The sequence below is a fragment of the Prionailurus viverrinus genome, chromosome C1, assembly GCF_022837055.1.
Source record: "Prionailurus viverrinus isolate Anna chromosome C1, UM_Priviv_1.0, whole genome shotgun sequence".
Taxonomy (NCBI): Eukaryota; Metazoa; Chordata; class Mammalia; order Carnivora; family Felidae; genus Prionailurus; species Prionailurus viverrinus.
Window position 1 is genome coordinate 51,139,794 of NC_062568.1, and position 22,278 is coordinate 51,162,071.

The following is a 22,278-nucleotide window of genomic DNA, read 5'->3' on the forward strand; positions in this document are numbered from 1 at the left end:
CCCCTGAAATTCATATGTTGAAATTCAACACCCAGTACCTTAGAATGTGACTGTGTTTAGAGACAGGGCCTCTAAAGAAGTGATTGAGGCTAAGTGAGATCCTAAGAGGGGCCCTAATCCAAAATGACTGGTGTCCTTAAAGAAAAGAAGGAAGGGTCACAAGGGATGCCCACACCCAGGAAAGGCATGTGAGGACACAGCAAGTAGGCAGCCATCTGCAAGGCAAGGATAGAGGCACAGGAGAAACCAAACTTGCCAACACCTTAATCTTGGACTTGCAGCCTCTAGTACCATAAGGAAATATATTTCTGTTCCACGTGTTGTGGAAGCTTTAGCAAACTAATACACTGTCATCTACTGAGAGTCTACTGTGAGCCCAGCACTGTGCTTTCACTTAACACTTTCAATGCTATGAGAGTTATTTTTACATTCTTTTTTTTTCAGAAGAGAGAGTAGATGCCCGAAGCCATAGCTCTAGTAAGTGGTGAAACTCAAATTCAAAGACATAACTGTTGGCTTTGACATTGTGCACATAACATACCAGCAACCCACATTTACTAAGTACTAGCCATGAAAGAAGTACTAGGCTATAATGATTGCTAGCCTTTGAGAATCTTAATCTTTTCCCCATGGAACTTATAAATCATAAGAGACAGACTTACAAAGATAAATACATACATACATACTGCATGGATGAGAACATCTGGAATTAATAATGCCATGGCAATGTCACTGTGAATGTAAGCTAGGAAAGCATTCAGAAGATTGTGAAGATAACAGGGTAATGATCACACAGGGGACAGGGGACAGATTCCGCAGTTTCCTAGTTATATGAACTCGGGGGAGTTCCTTACATTCTTAACTTCAGTGTCCTCATTAACGCTAGGTGGGGCTAAATAGGATTAATATAGAACATTACCCATCGGGTTGTTGGAGGATTAAATGAGATACCATAAGACACTTTGCATGATATTTGGTACGCAGTACATCTTGATAAGTACATCATGGTGATAAAAAAAATAATTCTTCTAATGTGTATGCTACTAAGTACTAACAAAAATAGCCAATCTGTTTGAACATGGTTGAGTTCTTAATAGTTTAAATGAAAATTATTGTTATTAGATTTATTAATATTTTCACTGACCCTTATATGTGGGTTTCTAAATACAATTTCATTTCCAAAATATTTTTTTAATGTTTATTCGTTTTTGAGAGACAGAGAGAGACAAAGCATGAGCAGGAAGGGGCAGAGAGAGGGAAACACAGAATCTGAAGCAGGCTCCAGGCTCTGCGCTGTCAGCACAGAGCCCAACGCGGGGTTCGAACTCACGAACTGCGAGAGCATGACCTGAGCTGAAGTCGGACGCTCAACTGACTGAGCCACCCAGGTGCCCCAAGCTTTTTTTTTTTTTTTTTTTTTGAGAGAGAGAGAGACACATACACAGAATTCAAAGCAAGCTCCAGACTTTGAGCTGTCAGCACAAGCCCAACGCGGGGCTTGAACTCACAAAGTGCGAGATCATAACCTGAGCCAAAGTCAGATGCTTAACTGACTGAGCCACTCAGAGGCCCCTTTTTCCAAAGTATTTTTGTCCTCTAGCATGTTTAGCTTGAGTCAGATAGCAATGCACACCACCAACAACACAACTGGGCAAATGAAAACGTTCACCAGTGTAGGGGGAAGGTCTGACAGAAAGGCAGGACAAAAATTAATAAAATATCTGATAGAAGTCAAAAAGCAAATTAAAAGTGAAGTGTTGTGTGTGTGTGTTGCACGTGCGTGCATGCATAGGACACTGTGTGCATGGATGTGAATGTGTTTTCAGGAGCACCTCTGTCCATCTGAGACTAAATCCAGGTATGATTCAAGACATGGAATTGGGGCTGAGGAATTGGGCCCACATCCGTCTCTGCCTCACTTGATAGATTGCTTCTTTACTGCAGGTGATTGCTTTATTCAGCCCTAAGAGTAGAAACTTTTTTTTTTTAGAATGCTTCATGTGCTTTTATGGCACAAACCAATAAAAATATTTACTGGATCTATAAGTAAAAGTATATAAATTCTTATTTATCTTGCCACATAGAGGAGCCATGAAAAACATGGAAAGTTGAGTCTGTTTTTCTCCAAGAAGCTACCCAACGACATGCTGAGGCAAGAGCAGAGAAATGCTTAGTTTCAGAAGTGACAAAGAGGCTCTACTATACTTTTGGGTGCACAGGATGGCAAATAGTTTCTATTGAATGCATGAATACTGAAATATTTATTCTGATCAGCTCACTGGAAAGTGATGATTGGGTGGTTAGCCACATATATGCCCATGGTGACAGATTACACTCCTAACTCCAATTAGCAAGCCAAGAAGAGTATGGAACAAAGGGAGAGAACATGGGATCAGGCCAGTAACATGAATGGAAAACCCAAACCAAACCATGTCCTGGTCAGTGGCTCACACCATCCTCTTCACCCCCAGTATGGCCCACTGTTGCCCTTAGCTTCTAATTTTAATGCCAGTGTTCAGGTTTTCCTCTCCCTGACTCTCTTCTCATGAGGGAGTGTGGAACTTTGTAACTGGGACCCATCATCCCAGCACACATAAGGCAGGGGCAGGTGGACTTTTACCAAAACTGGAAGTTGAGCTTCCATTTCTCTTTGATCCCCCAACATTATCCTTCTCTATCATTCACAGACCTCCAGGTGCCTTAGGCGTCATGGTTCAGCATTAGTGTTTGTTTATTTCTATGAATTGTTATTAGTGGAAATCCTTTGATAAGCCATAATTTCAAGCTACAGAAACAAGGGAGGATGATGTTCCTTAGTCTTTAGTGGTTTGTTAATAAAGTGCAGAACCAACCCACCTGGTCCCTATTGCTGGTTTCTAAACCCTGATCCATCATCAGGAGCTGATGTCCCAGACAGCCTTGCCTCTTGAAATATCACATCATGGTGATATTTCAGGCAAGCAGGAGAGAGAGCTCACCTGGAATTGTAGATCTACCCCCACATCCTGGCATGTATGCAGTTATCCATTAAATCCATGTTGAGATCATATTTGTGCATGAAGTTGCATTTTTTTTCTTTGCATTATTCTCGCCAAGAGTTAGGAATTTCTTTTTTTCTAATTTTATTTTTTGAGAGAGAGACAGAGAGACAGAGCGTAAGTGAGGGAGGGGCAGAGAAAGACACACACACACAGAACCTGAAGCAGGCTCCAGGCCCTGAGCTGTCAGCACAGAGCCTGATTTGGGGCTCAAACCCACAAATCATGAGATCATGACCTGAGCCGAAGTCAGACACTCAACCGACTGAACCACCCAGGTGCCCCAAGAGTTAGGAATCTCTGACAGTCTTTTGCAAATTTGTTTGTGAAATTAACATCTAAGTCTGCTCACTAAATCCAAACCTTTTTTTAAAAGTTTATTTATTTAGTGTGTGTGTGTGTGTGTGTGTGTGTGTGTGAGAGAGAGAGAGAGAGAGAGAGAGAGAGAGAGAGAGCGGGGGAGGGGCAGAGAGAGGAAAGGAGAGAGAATCCCAAGCAGGCTCCACACTGTCAGTGCAGAGTCCAACACGTGGCTCGATCCCACCACCAGCAGATCATGACCTGAGCCAAAATCAAGAGTCAGATGCTTAACCGACTGAACCACCCAAACACCTCACTAAATCCAAACCTTTGAAAAAATTATAGCATGCCAAGGCTAACAGCAGAAAAGTTAACAGTGTCAGATGAAGTTGTTTTGCTTATTTTCTAAGATGCCTGGGTTGTTCCAAAAATTAATATAGAGTGGGTACTGGTTAGAGTAGATGGTGTTTAAGCTATAAGAAGCTGACATTTGAAGTGTCCTTTTCTTTTAGGTAGAAACAATGTTGATCAAATCTACTTTATTTGATATAGGATCTGTATTATTTCCTAAAGGTTATTATTATTATTATTTCCTAGGTTATCCTCTATATATCTCTTTTGTAATATTGTTTAATTCCATATTCATCTTTGAGTACTCATCAGGTGGACTTAGGGACTTGGATGAACTGCCAGTGAATGTAGAGTTTATCCTCACTCACCACACAATTACAGAGTCCCTGCTATGTGTCCTACAAGCTGCCAGGCACCGTGGAGTGTGGAAGAAGTCTCAGTGGCTGTGCCTTCCTTCTCTTGGGTAATACTGCAGCAGAGAGGGGCAGCAAGGACTCAGGCAACACTCACAGTGCAGTAAGTTGTGGTTGAGGTGAGCAAGAGGCTATTAAGTTCCAACCAAGTATGTGAATCAGAGAAGCACTGTACAGAGGGGATAGGTGGTTCTGGCAGGGCCAAGGTGAAAGGCAGCAATTTGCTGGCTAGAAAGACCATGCTGGATGGGCAGCACTTGCTTTAGGGACTTACCTCCTCCTTAGAGGGATGAAGCAGGCTATCTTGCCACTCAGAGTCACAGGGCCAATGAGCTCAGATTGGAGCCTCAACTCCAGGACCTCTCTGGAGGGGTCAGGGGCCTCTCTATGTGTCTCCTTCTACAAATAGCTCTGGTGATGGTACAAACAAATAGTGCGTTAGGTTCACTCAAAATTAGAAGGCTACTTGACTCACATATGTTGCCTGATCTTGGATTTCTGCATGCATGTGTGTCTATGTGTGGAGGAGTCACACGAGTGGTTGGCAGAAAGTCCCACAAGCTCAAATCCACCAGAGGATGTTGTGGCATGGCTTGGAGTGAACTAGTAAAGTAACTTTCCACGAGATTATCAGGTCTCCATCCACTCATTCAATAAATGTTTCGTGAGTTTCTTCCAGGTGCCAGGCACAGCCCACAATAGTAAAAACTATGCTGGACACCTAGGACACAAAAGTAAAGAAGACAGACACAATCCCTACCTTCCTGTATCAGACATTTAACAAATAATTACATAATGTATTACTGATGATGCAGGGATGTCATTATTCACTGCCCCACCTCTCTGGGAGCCGTAAGCTGGAGCTTCCCACCTAAGTTCAGGTGTGCGGCTCCCCCACCAGCACTTGTGCAAGTATGTAGGACCCTACCCCATTTTCTTGGCTTTATTGGTATCCTTAGATATTATGTATTTGGGGACTGAGCAGAGGTGTTGCTGTCCAGAGAAGTGTCACTCCCATTGAGTGATCAGTGGGTTAGGTGCTGACATTGATGAGCTAGTCTTCACCAGTCCCCCATGGGAGGAGTACCTGGTCAGTCCTCGAGTGCAAACAATGGGAGGTTTCCACTTGAGCAAAGGCAGTACAGTCCATGTGTGGATCCTGATTCAGCTACTAGGTGCTCCTGGGAGCTCAAATGATGCTTCCATGGCGGTCCTTTGCTAGATGCATCTACATCCTAGGCAAGTGCACTGGGATCAGCTGCCAGGCTCCCAGACACTCTCTCCTTCCTCTCTTACCCCCTTCTGTGACCTCTGTGAGGTGACATTCTTCCTTCCCCCTTTCTTTTCTCCCCCAGGAGCTCCTTTGGTTCTTTCAAAATAGATCCTGATGGCCCATTGAATCAGAGCCCCACTCCACTGAGAACAAGTTCCTTTTCTTGGAGAACACAGAGGGCTGCTTGACAATCACATTTTCCCCAGAAGAGAAAGGGAAGGGTTTGCTGCTGAGTGAAGCAAAGAAAGGGAAAAACAAAGACAGTGTTTTTCCATATGAAGAGTCCCTATCACCTGCCACCACAAAAACTGTGACCAGAGCTTTGAAAGAGGGCTTCTGGGAGCTCTGACCACAAAGGACAGAGCATGGTTACCGCCCAGGTACAAGGGAGCAGGCTGGTGGACAGTGAGGAGGAGTCAGTCCTGGAATTACAGGCAAGGCAGGCTCCTGGGCTGTGGTCCAAGACTGCAGTGGGAGCTTGGCCAAGCTGGTACCTTACAGGCTCTAAAGGCTGATTAGGCAAGTCCTGAATCAAGCCATTTTCATCAACCTGGGGTCCTGCAGGTCTGTGCGTCCTGGTATTATGCCATCTTCAGGCGAGATGGGAACTCTACTCTGCCCATGCTGTGCTCTGCCTGGAATAGTCCATGTTTCCTAATGCTCCTGGTGAATTTGTATTCCTCCTTCAGTGCCTACATCAACTGATCCTCTTCCACTGTGTGGAGTCCTCCTATATGCTCCCTCCTCTTGTTGCCTCTGAACTTGATGCTTCTAATTTTTCACTAATCATTCTGTTCACTCTTCTTCCTCCCTGCATAGACCATGGGCATCTCAGGAATGGAGTCTTCATCTTTTGTTAGGTTTCAATACAAGCTTTATGACCTTGAGAACCTTTTAATCATAGTAAATAGTTTTAACATTTTAAATTATTCTAAATATACTTTATAAAGCTGAAGTTTCACGATGATTTAAAATTAAGGCAGTGGTACTAAACTAGACATATTTCATCAAACTCTCCCAGGGATTCCTATAGTGCCCTGTATTTCCCCCATCACAGCACTTACCACACTGTATTATCATTGCCTGTTTGCTTTGTTGTGTCCTCTGACAGACTGTGAGCACAGGGACCACATTGATTTCATAACTGTATCTGTAGCACAGTGCAGCGCCTGTTGTAGGCTTAGGCACCCAATACAGGTGTGTTGAATGAAACTGAATTAAATTCAGAGGTCTCCTAAGGGAGCAGGTAGAGTTGATTTTTCAGGGTCTAGTCACCAAAATCCTTTATGTCCACTCCTTCCTTCTTTGAGGCTAATATCAGTATAAAAAAATTGGGGCGCCTGGGTGGCTCAGTCGGTTAAGCATCCGACTTTGGCTCAGGTCATGATCTCGCGGTCCATGGGTTCAAGCCCCGCGTTGGGCTCTGTGCTGACAGCTCAGAGCCTGGAGCCTGTTTCGGATTCTGTGTCTCCCTCTCTCTCTGACCCTCCCCCGTTCATGCTCTGTCTCTCCCTGTCTCAAAAATAAATAAAAACTTTAAAAAATAATAATAATAACAAGTATAACAGCAACATGCCAACAACAACCATAGTTATAACAGTCACTATCACTTAGTGTTTCTTATTTTCAAGCACTGTGCTAGACTCTTCATGGATGTTATTTCATTTACTCCTCACAGCAACTGCACAACATAGGTTTATTATTATGTCTTCATGGAGGACGCTCAATCTCAGGCTTACTTCAGCTTCTTGCCCATGACCACTTAACAAGTAGGGTCGGGGATAGGATTAGAGCCCATATCTGCTGTGAAGAGGGTTCTAGGCAGCTACCAGATAAATTGAATAAGTAGCTTCAAGAAAAAACAATTACTAGAATCTAAACCACACTTTTTTGGAAACATCACTGTACAACACCCTGATTGAGTCAAACCTTTTTCTTAAAGGATAGCATTGTTAGGTTGATGTCCTATCAGTTGTTGGCAGTGAATTATTTTTTCCCAACATTTTATTATGAAAATTTTCAAACATAGAAAAAGTCAAAAGAATTGCATAGCAAACCCTCATCAATCAGTGGCTTTTCACTTAATTGGGCAACCCTTGTATTCTGCCTTCCATCCCCCAAATTTGCTCACCACCCAGAGCCACCCCATCTCTGAGTAAATCACTGCTGTACTTATTGAAGGGATAATGTTTACAACAATGGTTCTCAAATGTTAGCAAGCATCAGAATCACCTGGAGGGCTTGTTAAACACAAATAGAGTTTCTGATTCAGAATTTGCATTCATTTTTTTTAATTTTTATTTATTTTTGAAGGAGAGAGAGACAGAGTGTGAGTGGGGGAGGGGGCAGAGAGAGAGGGAGACACAGAATCTGAAGCAGGCTCCAGTCTCTGAGCTGTCAGCACAGAGCCTGATGTGGGGCTTGAACTCATGAACTGTGAGATCATGACCTGAGCCAAAGTCTATGCTTTACCAACTGAGCCACCCAGGCATCCCCAGAATTTGCATTTCTAACAAGCTCCTAGGTGATGATGTAGCTGGTCTGGAGTCCACACTTTGAGAATTACTGGCTTGGGGAAATTTTCCCTGAAAACCACAAGAGATGTTTCTCTCTAGACTCAGAGATAACATAGCTGTGTCTCTATGGGTTTCCTTAGCCCTTGTCTTTTTAAAAAATCTTGTGAACTCTGTAAATTATCTAACATACCAGATTCTCTTTGTAGTGGTTGCTGGGATGCTTACAGACAAATTTCTGACTATTCTTACAAATGTCTTGATGCTAGGGCATGCATTTTGTCTAGTAACTTCACTTCTGATCGTGATTTATATTCCTATCCTTAGCTTCCCTTTGATTTGTCCTTCTGGCCTATTTTTATTTTTCCTTATGCTTTGTTGTTGCATAGATTTTTGTAATCCACATTAAACCTTTTTTGGAATAAAGTTTATGTATATACCACTACCACTAGCAACAACAAAACAACACTTTGATATACCACATTGACTAAACTTTATTAAGAAAGTAGTAAACTTTTCTAACAGAAAAAAATTTTTTAAGAAAAATTACCTCAGAGTGCTCACCTCACTTAGGGACCACAGGCTTGATTTTATACTAAAGACTGAACACATCATCATCTCTCAGTGCTAATTCTATTTCACCTTACCCCATGCCTTTAAGACCATTGTAATGTACTTGATGCAAGATGGATTAATCTTGTACTCTTACTTTTAAAAAATTTTCTTTAGTAAAGAAACTACAGAAAACATGGTAATATATAAACAAATATTGCGCCGACTAACATGAGATATCTGTATGTGTTTAAGAAGAAATACTTGATACCTTTTTTAAAAAAAAAAACTTATCTTTTATCTTAAATGCCACATACTACAAAAAAATAAAATCTCCTTTAAAATGACTAGTTTCTTTGAAATGCAGTGTTTAAATGTTCAGTGCTGCAATGGAGACTGTTTAATTCATAAACATAAATAATAAGGGCACATTAGAAATATGAAAAGCCAGTGTTAAAAAGACAGTCACATAAAAGAAAGTTTCTCTATTTCAAAAGGTAACGGTCACTCTGATGTTTCTTTTACTTTTGGTTCTCACCATGACAAGAAAAATTTGTAGGAACCATGCCTTCTAAGGCTTATGTTGTTGCATGAAAGAAAACAAAGATCTTTCCTGAGATCAATAGAAAACAGGTATAGCTAAGATTGTTTAACTAGGACTGCTCAAACAGAAATAAAAGAAAAGCCATAAGATTTTTAACTTCTGGTGAAATTTCTGAAAATCTCATGTTAAGAGATGATAAAAGTTTCATTCTCCTATTAAGAGATTCAAAGTTATAGGTCTACTCGAGTCTAGAAAACCAAAGTGAATTAAGCAATAATTGAGGATAATTAAATATTAGTAAGAAAAGGGACGTATTTTGTACCTAGGAGCTAGTATTTCTTTAAACTTTCCTCTCTTTTTCAAGACAGTGATTTTTGACTACCAATTTTCCTTGCTTTTATGCACTTAATAAAGACAAGTACATAAGATGCCCTTTGACTTACTATATAATGGGAAGCTTTGGCCCTCTTTAGGTGAAGCTTAGGTATTCATGTGTACCAAGATTCTGGGAGGAAACAGCTGCCAGCATGTACATAACAGATTTTGAATGTACGTAAGGATCACCTGGTGAGTTTGCCAAGCTACAGAACCCATGTTAAACTACAGAGGATTTAGAAGAAAGCTATGGACCCTCCTCCGCAAATCACAAATAATCACATTCAAACCAGTTGCACACATGCTTCAGGGACCTACTTACTGCTTTAATGTATATACTTAAAAACTCTAAAAGATAAAGTGACTGTAAATATTACAGTGATTTATATCACTGCAGAGAAGGAAATCATTGCTATAGGATGAGATAGGAATGAATGAATGGGACTGAACTTGTAAAGAAGTTGAGGTTTGAATTTCTGTTGGCACAGAGTAAGAAGTCAAACCTAATGGGGGAGTAGGGGTAGAATAATCTGAAATGTGGAGGGAAAGATGAGAATAAGGATGATGAAATGCCCAACCTGATGCTTACATACAAGGCTAGAAGATTGTAACACTGGATGGGCAATGTTTGTGAAGAGCCTTGAATGCTGAGCTAAGGAATTTCACTTCATTCAGCAGGCCACATTGAACACTTACAGGTATTTGAAGAGGGAGTTACATGATAAAAATGGTGTAGGCTGAATGAAAGGGATAAAGCCTATGTTTTAATACATAAACATGTTAAAATATGTTTATATTTTAATCTGAGATAAGATAGGACCTTACAATTCTTTTAAAAATATTTCTGGACAATTCTTAGGCATTTATATTCGTTCTTCTGTTCCGCATATAAACTGAGCCCGTCAGCTGCAGTGTTTGATCATCTCACTATTGTTTGTCTGGCCCCAAGAACAGGACTCAGATCTTCACATCACTGCCACACAGGCTACCAGCTGGCTCACAGACTTTGTGGCTTCTGGTGGTGTTTTTGCAGACAAGTGAGTGGGTGTTACCTGCCAATGTGCTAGGCCGGCACCTTCTCTGTGGGCCGCACGCTGTTGGGGCTTTGTAGCCCTCTTTCCTTTGAACTCTGCATCTTTCCCCACATGGTTCATGTGTTGTGGGTTCCCAAATATCCCAGCCTCCCTGTTTAGAAGTTGATTTAGGAAAGTAACACTATTCTGTACTAATAAGAAATTGTGTCCTCTTCCCCCCACCCCCCCACCCCCGAACAAAAACAGAAATTCGTTAAAATGTCACTCTTCACCGCTGGAAATGTGACTATATACTATGGAAACAACTAGTTACTTCTAGTACTGTTAATCCCTCTAAAGCCTGAGTGCATCTGTGTGTGTTTTAAGCATTTCTCACCTGTGTCCCAAATGTCAGAGAAACCTTCCCAAATTTCTGACAGAAAGGATCCCATCTAGATAGAAGGATCCCTCATCTTCCTACTCTATACCCAACATCTCCCCTGTTTGCTGCTTCCCTTACTCTACACTTACCTTGCCTGGTCAAGGGTAGTATCAGCCCCATGAATGCTCTGCTGACCAGTCGGAAGCTAAAGTCATTTGCCTGAAGTCTTCTTCTGCTCCTTCAGAAGATTAGTTATTGTTTTCAGGATGGTCTTGTGAGTATTGAGCTGACTCTGTGTTCCCTCTAATCAAAACAAAGCTAACAACTGAGGCTATTCCTAAGGCAGCTGTGAGCTTAGAGACTTCCCAAACGAGTTCATATGTCTGAAACATGGTCCCCTCAAGGGATCTAAATCCCAAACACTACCCTGGTACATCCAAATTAGCTTGCATAGAACAGGGATGGGGGACCCTCTTGGCTTGATATCAGCCCATTTTTTAGAGGCAGTGTAGTGGTTAGGAGCCAGTCTCTAGAACCAGATGCCCCGGGTTCAAATCTGCCTCTGCCAATCACAACTGTGTGAATTTGAACAGATTGCCTATCATCTGTTCCAGTTGCCTCATCTGTAACATGGGATTGAAAATATTCCTTCCTTCTTAGGACCCTTGTGAGGAGCAAATGAGTTAATATGCGTAAGGTGCTGGAACAGTGCCTGGAATGTAGTAAGAGCTATAAAAGTGTGGCAATATAAGAGCTTTGCGATCCGTTCCACATCACCACAGCTCAGTCTCCTGTCTTCATTAATCCCAGGATCCTAAAGCCCCCACCTTCTGCTCTTGTCCATAGGGGGCAGTGAGTGAGTGGGCTGGATTGGCAACAAGTCATTTTTCCTTTGAAATGCTTGGGCTGGACCACCACCCACTTTGTTGTTTCTTTCCATTTTCTGAGCATCACAAAATGTAATATTCATGTGTCAGGGGATCCAGGATTGTATTTTAACATTTTACAACCTCTTTGTAAAGCTACCTTTTCAATTTTAGAGGAGGCAGTTTTATGAGTCCCTTTGATAACCACTTAACTATTAAGACCCAAACAAAGAAGAGGAATGGTCAAAGGATATCAGGTACTCCCAGCCAGCTAGAGTCCCACTTCTTGAACATTATTCAAATTAGCTCCAGGACTCATAATTCTGTGTTTTCATTTATTGCTGCAGTAAAGTAAATGGTTCTTTTATCCAAATGTTATTTCCTGGCTATTAATTCAGTAGTTATTTTGGATTGTAGCACTCCTCTTTGATTTAGGGATATGGTGCCTTATAAATATTTAAAAGTTGAAGACTGACACTTGGAGAAATTGACTTTGATTTGTTTTGTTAATATCCCGTGTCTACAGTAATTATAGGTTTGGAAGATGTGGTCCCGTTCTCAACTTATCAAAAGACATGCAGAGCTTGTATTTCTATAACAAGGAAATTTGGCAACCGAAGGCTCTTCCCAAATCTTTTGCAAACTAGATCTCCATGCACACCTGCTCAGGACACACACTACTCTTAATTCTTCATGATTTCCTCCAGAAGCTGCTCTTGAAACCAGGAATGTGGATGAAAACTATCTATACTTCTCAAAATAGCTGCAACTGGTCATTTCTGAAAGGCTTGGGACTTTCTCTGCATCTACAAGTGCCAGCAAGGGTTTACGACAGGGCTCAGGGTGATCTATAGACTGGTATGATTTAACTGTGGATCAATCAACCTATTAGGGGAAAAAAGACAAGGTCAATAAGTATGGGTCTTGGTGAACCAGAGGTCACCCTACATTTTTCAACCTAATGTTCTTATTTCCTTTCCATTAACATTTCATAATGAAAAAATGCCTATATTCTTTAATTTTTAAGATAATTAAGTGAATTTAGTGCCTTTGAAGTGTAGAGGATTTATAATGGCGTCAGGGAATACACTATTAATAATCTACAAGACAGAGGCCACCTGGAGAGCAGCACAGGCTCCATTGCCATTTATGCTCCTCAGCAACCAACTGCAAGAGGCGGGGGTGGGGGGGGGGGTGGGGGGGGTGGGGGGGGTGGCGGTGAGACTTCCTTTGCCAACTCAGAACCAGACTCTTCCCCTGGGAGCAGAAAAACTTGTGTCTTTTGGGACAAGGCTTTGACCCTCTTGGGAAGTGGTTTTCCAGTTGTATCAGGGTTTGAACTTGAACAAACTACAACAAGCACAGATACTCTAAGTACATAGACATCCATGAAACATGTGGTGGAAGCAGAGCGTCCTTCTGACGTTTCCCTCAAGAAAGAAACACGGCAGCCACTTCTAAGATTGTTACAGCCTAAAAGGCAAGGTCAGGATTGACACACGTGAGCACACAGGGGTACAGAATAAGAGAAAGGTGTGCATGATTGCCGCCAGGCCCATGCACAGAGAAACAAAGGTTTCTAAAAACCAGAGGTTGGCCTACTTCTGAGTTCTCCAGGCTGATCATTTAAGACATCATTTAATAAACATAATTCCAATAATTTTTGGACAATGGTAGAATAAACTCATTTTCTTCTGTTCCTTCCTCGGGCCCCACTAAAAAACAATAAAGGGATTTTTTTTAAGGCATAAATTCTCAAAAGCAAAGAAATTAGGAGAGGACTGGACAATACCAAAATTTTGAAAGCTGGAAAACAGATGGATGAGTATTAAGTAATTTAGCAAACCCAAGAAAGCCAAAATAAACCAGCGATGGGAAAAGCTGAGAAGCAAACCAATTTATACCACAGAGCCCCTCTTAGATAGCTCCACAACTGGCTAATTAAGTACCTTTGGAAGTGGGGATGAAGGTGGGGCTATGTACAGGAAAACAGGGAATCTAAGAAGCAGTGACATCTCCAGATCCTTTGCCTCACACCTCCACTTCATAAACACTGGGAGCTGTGTTGGCTTCAGATGGTATAATAGCTGCTCTTGGGGTTCAGAAGACACCACCATGGAGCTTGAGGGTAGGAGTGCATGCTGAAGACACTGTTGAATGAAAAGCTAGGAACCCATGCTGAGGCTCTTCCCCCAACCCCCTTCCCAGCCAGGCTCCACCCACAAGATTCTTCTCTGGGGAATCTGAGTAGCTAAAGAGCAAAGCTCTAAAGGTACCGGCATTTGGTGGCTTTCCCAAGGAAACAGGTCAGTTAGACTCCCCCTCCAGGGAAGGCAGCAGAAGCTCTAACAGGAGCTATAGAGCCTGACTTGTAAACTGAAATTCAAAGATGACCACATAGCTAAGGAAAACCTCTAACACTCTAAACCCTCTAATATATGAAAATGATTGCTCAAAAGATAAGCTGATTGAGACAGAGACTAAACCATCAGCAAATAAATGGATAAAGAAAATGTATTACAGTTGAACCTTGAATAACATGGGGGTTAGGGGCACCAACCCCCATGCAGTCAAAATAATGCATGAAACTTTTGACTTCCCAAAAACATAACTGCTAATAGCCTATTGTTGACCATAAAGAGTCGGTTAAACATACTTTGTATATTGTATTTATTAGGTACTGTATTCTTACAATTTTGTTAAGAAAATCATAAGAAAGGGGCATCCGACTCTTGATCTTGGCTCAGATCATACCTGTATCAGGCTCTGTGCTGACAGTGTGGAGCCTACTTGGGATTCTTTCTGGCTCTCTCTCTCTGTCCTTCCCCTGTTTGCACACACACTCTCTCTCTCTAAAAATAAATAGACTAAAAAATAATAATTTTTTAAAGAGGATCAAAGAAAGAGAAAATACATTTACAGTACTATGCCTTACTTACTGAAAAAAGACACATACAGGGGTGCCTGGATGGCTCAGTCAGTTAAGCGTCCGGCTTTGGCTCAAGTCATGATCTCATGATTCATGGGTTCGAGCCCCATGTCAGGCTCTGTGCTGACAGCTTGGAGCCTGGAGCCTGCTTCAGATTCTGTGTCTCCCTCTCTCTCTGCCCCTCCCTAACTCGCACTCTGTGTGTGTGTCTCTCTCTCTCTCAAAAATAAATAAACATATAAAAATCTTTTTTTTAAAAAAGACACACATAAATGGACTCATGCAGCTCAAACCCATGTTGTTCAAGGGTCAGCTGCATACACATACTGTGGAATATTAGCCGTAAAAAAGAAGGAAATGCTGTCATATGGTACAGCATGAATGAACTTTGAAGAAATTATGCTTAAGTGAAATGAGCCAATGACTGAAAGACAAATGCTACATGATCCCACTTATATGAGGTATCTATAGTAATCAAACTCATAGAAACAGAAAATAAAATGGTGACTGCCAGAGGCCTGAGAGGAGAGAAGATGGGGAGTTGTTTATTGGGTGCAGAGTTTCAATCACACAAGATGAAAAAGTTCTAGATGCCTATCGTACAACCATGTGCATATAGATAATACTGTACTGTATTTATTATTGTTCTTCTGTGTTGTGGGGAATAACCAGTGTTTAGATTTTAATCTAGAAATGTAAGCTGTTATGGAGGAGCATGCAGTTGGGAAGGAAGTTCCAGAATGTTTAGAATGTCCAGAGTTGGATTTCATTGCTCAGCCAAAATAATCCCAGGGTACAGATTACCCCTTGCATAATTTATACCCAGCAATTAGACTAGAAATATGAATCCAGAATGTCTCTGATAACCTGAAAAGGTGGATATGATTCCCTTACCAAGAGTGGCCCAAAGGATATGGTTAAACTCAATGAAATCAGCATGAAAATGATCCCCAAGGATTTTTTCTTCCCTTTAAATTTGTGTGGGGCAACTGATTGACAGCTGCCTAATGTGAGTGTTTTGAAAACCCTGAATATGTATGACCAGTATTGTAATTAACGTTGTGATGTTGATATAGAATGAAACTAAATGATATTGTAAATTTATTCTTTTGATGAAACATATGTTTGTGCTTATCCTCCAAACAATTATATTTTATTAAGAGAACATTTTGTGCCAGAGATGTGATGTCTGATCCTTTTCATCCTTCTGAATATACAGAACACATGGTAACAAAGCGCATGTGCACAGCTACAGGATATAAGGATACAAGAAACAAGGATTTAAGAATACAAGAAACAAGGCAAAGCAGTGTATTCCCATGTCCTCCTCTGAATAGCAGCAATTAAAATTCACAGCTGCTGGCTTCCCAGATGTTTCTTGCATTTAGTGCTTTGTAATATGCATCAGTATATATTGTATGGCTGCAGTTTCAGTAAACTAGACAGCTTTGTATTCTAAATTCTGCAGACTAGATCCAGTGTGTATATTTTTTCTTCAGATTAGCTTCCTCCCCCCCTCCCACCCTCTTCATTTGCTTGGGGCATTTGCAGTTCAGAAACAAAAGACATTTCCAGCTCAGAGTTTAGCTGTATCAGAGTGTAAGTGCAGGTCAGGTCTGATTTATGTCGCATGTCTGATAAGCAGGAAAGGAGAGCAAGATGAGGGTTTTGGAAAAGCTGGTGAACTTGGCTTGACTTATGTCTTCTGTTTTGTAGGCAGCCAACATCCCTCTGGTGTCAGAACTTGCCATCGATGACATACATTTTGATGACTTTTCTCTTGATGTTGACGCCATGATCACAGCTGCCCTGCGGATGTTCATGGAGCTGGGGATGGTACAGAAATTTAAAATTGACTATGAGGTAAGATGTTCCATGTTGGGTGACCCCAGGAGTGTACATGGGACAACATGGTAGCCAGGTTTCCCAAACTGAGTGTGATAATACTCAGCCTGCACACCTCATGGGATTGCCATGAGAATCATGGGAGCTTTGTGGGAGGACTTTGGTTGTTGAAGATCACTCAGACAGAAGGCATCGTTTTGATGACAGCCCACTGGAGACACATACAACTGCCTGATACAACCTCTCCCTTCCCATTTCAGACACTGTGTAGGTGGCTCTTGACAGTGAGGAAAAATTATCGAATGGTTCTGTACCACAACTGGAGACACGCCTTCAATGTGTGCCAGCTGATGTTTGCAATGTTAACAGTAAGTGTGTTCAGTGGTGGTGGAAGGTCATCTGTCATTTGTATGGACCTACAGCCTTCTCCTTCATATTTCAATTTCTCTGACAAATTGCCATATGATTTATTTTACACTAGAACTTACCTGCCCTGGTTATGGGAGTATATATTTCACAACAATTTCTGAACTTTAAAACTGTAAAATCACTGACACCTTGAAGCAGGTGTAGTCTTGGAATGATTGCTTGAGTCTCTTTTCAATGTTTTATCTCGGGAAACTGGTTCTTTTTACAAAAGAAATGCTTGGATTTTCAAAGTAATCTTTTTGCAGAGGATATGGGTATGAGTAACAGAACAAAAAGATCACTAGGTAAGACTCTCTAGGCTGGTGGAAAGCCATAGTAGGGGTGTGTGAGCATTACCCACAGGCACATGGAAGTCCTGAGAGAATGCCAGGGAAGATGGCAAAACATAAGTATTTACATGTAAACATATATGTTTACTTTCAAGCTGCTGACTCTATATGTGTATGTGTATTAACATATTTACCGTATAAAATAGAACACAAGTTTCAGATTATTATAACATAAATTTAAGTAGCTTCCATCTTTGTAACCACACTAAAATTAAGACCCAAGATAGGGAACTCCAAATGACATACATTTTCCTTTGGCCAGATGAATAAGGACTGTCTGCACCTTCCTTATGAAGTGTCTGCCCCGTTCTCTGCCTATTAAAATTTTACTCATCCGCTAAGGCATTGATCTAATGCCAGTTTTTCCCCAAAGTCTTCCCCTTTCTCCCCAAACATCAATAATTACTTCTGTCTCTGCACTTTGTCTAGTACAACATGTCTTTCTGCTGTGTGTTTTAAGGCACAGATCTCTCATTCTCATGCTATAGAATCAGCAGCTTGAAACTAAAGAGACAATTTCTTATTCTTTCAACATTTACTTGCTTGCCCAACATTTGTTTATTGAGGGCCTCACCAGCATTTTGCATGCAATCATGCACTTGGAACGTTTTCAACAGATGTGTGTTAGATCAACTTGAACTCAAGTGTGCATATAGCATGAAAAGATGGGACCAAAATGTCTTCACTTTTATACTTGAGAACTTGTTTTGGGGTCCTCAACTGCTTAAGGACTAACAGGTTGGCCTAGAAAAACTGGACTGGCCCTGTTCTTCTGTAATGTACCCCATAAAAGCAGTTGGTCAGTCAAATGAGGGAGGAAGATGCTTTGAACTATTAGCCTTAATTGCTTGAGGACCAATGTTGCTTTAAGAAAAATAAATTAACCGCTTTCATCTTGCTTTTCCGTATCAGATCTCGGTAGACAAAGAATAATTTTCTGTGTGCAGAGTTTATGTGTCTAGCTCACAGAAGACATTCAATAAAGAAATTAACGTGTTATTTTGGAGAACCTCTGGATTTATGGTGGATTGCCAAAAATAAGTAAGCAGGAGCCTTGTTCAATGAAGGAAAAAAGGAATGGCCTTGATACTGTGAGTTAGAGATGTCAAAGATAGAAACAGACTTCTATGACAAGCCTTAAAATAGTTGGGATGGGGGAAGTTAGCAAGAGCAATGGCGTCGAGGAGGACACTTAGGAGTAGAAGGAAATACATACAAGTTTTCTTCAGTAAATGTTTCCAAAATACAGACAATCTGGATCCTTTTCAACAACTTGAAGAAAGCAGAACTCTCAAACTCTGTCTCTACAATGGGGGTATTCATACTTCCAGAATATTCCAAGGGTATAGTTATTTTTGCAAGCCTGCTCAGCAACCTTGAAGAGTAGCACTGTGTGAGAGGTTTTCAGTTTTGTTTTTGTATTAATGCTAGCTCAAAAAGAGGAGCATTCTCTGTTAACGTTCCCACCCTGACTTTGAAAAGAATACATTGGTGAATGTTAGTTTTTCTCCCTCACGTTGAATTGAGAAGCCACATCTGGAAAAGATATTATTTCCTGCTCATTAAATTTTGCTGAACTTGACTAAGGGTTACAATAGGTTGAAAATGTCAACTTCTGTCCCTAACACAAGCCGTCTCTTCAACTTGACCATGGGCAGCCTGGTTAATGAGAATTTTTTAACCAAGAAAATAATTATAGAGATGAAAAAAAGATTACTTGGTCAGTGACGAAAAGGGTGAATTTAATTTACTCATCAATTCTAATTTCTGTAATACAACCTCAGCCTATGGCAAAATGATAACCTCCTCACACTCCTGAAGACCGTTAGGAGCTTTCGCTGTTTTGTTCTCATCAGTGATTGTATTTGCATTTGAGTTATCTCATATTGCATTTCCATGTGTTGAATTAGAAACAAGATACTCTCTTAATATAAAAAAAAAAAAAAAAAATCACCACGCACCCACCACTGGATTTGGCCTGAGTCCCAAAGCCAGAAGAGCATGGCGCACATATGCTAAGTTTTCCTCTAGATGGCGCTCCAAGGCAAAGTTTCCCAGCCAGTTGCCAGGAAAGAAGAGGGAAAAAACCTTCCCAACCTTCCCTCAAAGTATTTCTTTTCTTCTAGGACAAGAGATAATAAGGCACACACTGCAGCACTCTTTTCTTTAAAGAGGCACCAACAGAACCAGTGTGTCCAAAAAGAGCCCCTCCTATCAGGATGAGCTGTATTCTGACTGCCTTGCCCATCCAGCTGTTAGCAGGAATAATACATGCGACCTTACATCTGTGGGTGGGTGTGTATTTTTCTAAGCCCATTGTCTCTGAGAGTGGGAAGATGCATAGTCCTGTATCATTGCTGAGCAAATTATGACACCATGTACAACAGGACAAGCAAATTGTAAATATACGCAGCAGCTTCCAAACCTTTAACCCTGAAGTCATTTTGAATATGAAAAATAAACTTACTGACTCAGAATTACATTTTGCAAAAGTATTCAACCGCATGTCTAGGTAACGAATAGGTTTTGTTCCTTTGGCAGGGGAGAAAAAAAAGAATGGACCACTTTGAAGAATAGGTGATTTGCTGTAAAAAGGTGGAAATTTAGCTCACTGGGAACCCTACTAATGATTTCCTAATTTATTCCATGCCTCTGGCCTGAAATTCCAAATTTTGAAATGAAAGCTTCAATATTATTCTTTGCTTCTAAAGAGATGTTTATATAGTTAAAATTTACCAAATATTTTGGATTCCTTGAATAAATACAGCATGTAGTGCCAGCTACTATTTGTGGTTAAAACAAGGAATAAAAACCTGCAGATCAAGAATAATTATACAAATTCTCTTTGTTTGTGGAAGCTTGTAGAATAAATATTCCATTAAGCACATACATAATGAAAGATGAGAATGCATTTCTTATATTAACATGCAGACCAGATAAAGAAAATGGCTGTGCTTTTGTTTGTATTCTGTAAAATAAAAGGTATGTGGTGGTGCTAAGGTTGCAGAGACATTTTTTGGTTTTATAAATGATGTATGAGTTCTGACAGATTCTCCAGGGGCGGGGAGAGAAAAAGGTTTCCTTAAGAGTCAGTGTTCTTTACTATCCCATAAATGTACTCATTAGCACTTTGGGCCATGCCCTGCATCCTGTAGGGCTCAATAGAGATTCATTTGAATGAGTGGATTTAGTTGAGAGTGATATTATTCATGTTGCTTAGTGTCCAGTTTTTTAAAAAAACTATAAAACGATGAACAACTATCACTGTTAGAAATCTTGTTTTTCCTTCATATCACACTAAGGTTCAGCTAGGGTTCATATAGAATATTATGATCCTGCAGAATTCACTGGATATGAAAAGAGAAGAGCACATCTTCACATTAAAATTTATGGTGCTGCTGGCAGTGTGGCGCTGGTGGGGGATTGCAGTTAAACACTAATAATAACCAAGTATCACAGCAAACACATTGACACCCCCTGACATTTACTGGGGGCTTCTTAAATCTTAAATGTGGAGGTAGCGTGTTTAAGTCCATATTTGTGTTGTCAACAAGGTTATTTTCAGAGATAAGCCAAGGCATTTTATTGATCATTCAAACTAGAAAGCAGAAGGGACGTTTAGGGAGAAAAATCCGTCCTATTCACCAGCTTGAGGATAATGTGCTGTCTGCTGTCTGCCATTTTCAGAGAAGTCCTTGATTTTTGAGATAGAAAATTTATTCTGGAAGGAGATCTGAGAAGCACAATTAGAACTCTCCTCCCCACCACCCCACCACCCCCAACCTCCCAAGAAGGACAGAACCAATTAAATTTTTTTAGAACCAATTTAATTTTTGAATAAAATTGTTTTCACTAAGTAACCAGAATCCCAGTCTCAAAAGGAATCTAATTTCTTTGTAGATCGTAACATTGTGAGGTGCAAAGACCTGTTTTGTTCTGTAACTGTGTATAATAAAGTGACAAACAATAATCATGTTTATAATTATCAAACATCATTGTATTTCCTTTTCAATGTAAGTAGTAACTACTCTACCTACCTTAAAATAAATGGTAGCATTATCATAATAATGCAACAAAATCTGCATGTTAGAAAAGCCAATTCTTTAATCTTCATGTAGGTATGTCTTGACTTCCAGTGTAACTTTAAAAGATGGTAAATATTTAATTTAAGAAAAGAGTGATTTTCAATGTATTTGCAGATTATCAGTACTGGGCACTATAAATTAACTATGGAGCTAATCAATTTGAATACTGTTTAAATTACATTTATGACTCCTGCTTTTTAATCATTTAAGAACATTTCTATTTTTATTCTCTCTGGCCACCTCTGAGAGCCCCAATTAGGCACTCCATGCTTCTAGTTGACATTCCCTTTATCCACATTTATTTTATAAAAGGGAAAAGGCAAAGCCACACATAATTAAGAACCTGTGTGCTAATAACCAAACATACAATTGGGCAGAAGGATAATCCAATCCATTTCCTCACACAGGAGAGTAACCTCCATAACTCACTTTAAGCGCTGCCATTCATGAGTTATGGGTCATTCCCTTTCTAGTGAAAATAAATTCTCCCGCACCATCAGCCAGAGCTGGGTATTTTTCTTAGGACATGTAAATTGTAAAAGTGTATGAACATAATCACGTCCGGCATTTCGGGGAACATATAAGCTCTTGCTTATGGACACAGGCTGGTAAGGAAATGAATGTGGTTTCAGGGTTGGGGCTGCCTAGTTACAATATAGGATTTTTGATTAAAGGGAATTTATTCTTGAGATTTTTACGGTGTTGGTAAACTGCTTAATCTGTCGCTTTGTGTTTTATGACACCAGCCGCGTCCTCCAGGTCAGGGAGACCCAGCAGCAGAGCCAGGATCGTTTATCACAGCCTCCATTTTCCACGGTTTATAACTTAGTGATGGCACTTTCTTGGGGCTGAAAACTGGCACTTCGGGGTGTCAAGTTGGGAGCTTTAAAAAGTTTTAATTCTTCATGAGTCCCGTGTTCAATTTTGGCTCAGTGATGGCTAATACAAATTTGGGTAATCTTTGAAGAGCCATCATATTCTTGAAATTCATCAGCCTGGCCTCTTGTATTCGGAGAGGTCTATCTCTGCACAATTAATGTT

The 22,278-nt window shown here is 40.6% G+C and overlaps 1 protein-coding gene across 2 annotated transcripts in view; it reads left to right on the plus strand.

Annotated features, from left to right (window-relative positions):
- PDE11A (phosphodiesterase 11A) overlaps positions 1-22,278 on the plus strand; it is a 379,748-nt gene that overhangs the window by 269,165 nt on the left and 88,305 nt on the right. For both annotated transcript variants that reach the window (XM_047873318.1, XM_047873319.1), the window contains exons 11-12: positions 16,266-16,412; positions 16,655-16,762. In XM_047873318.1, coding sequence (XP_047729274.1) covers positions 16,266-16,412; positions 16,655-16,762 — 255 coding nt within the window. The remainder of the gene's footprint in view (positions 1-16,265; positions 16,413-16,654; positions 16,763-22,278) is intronic.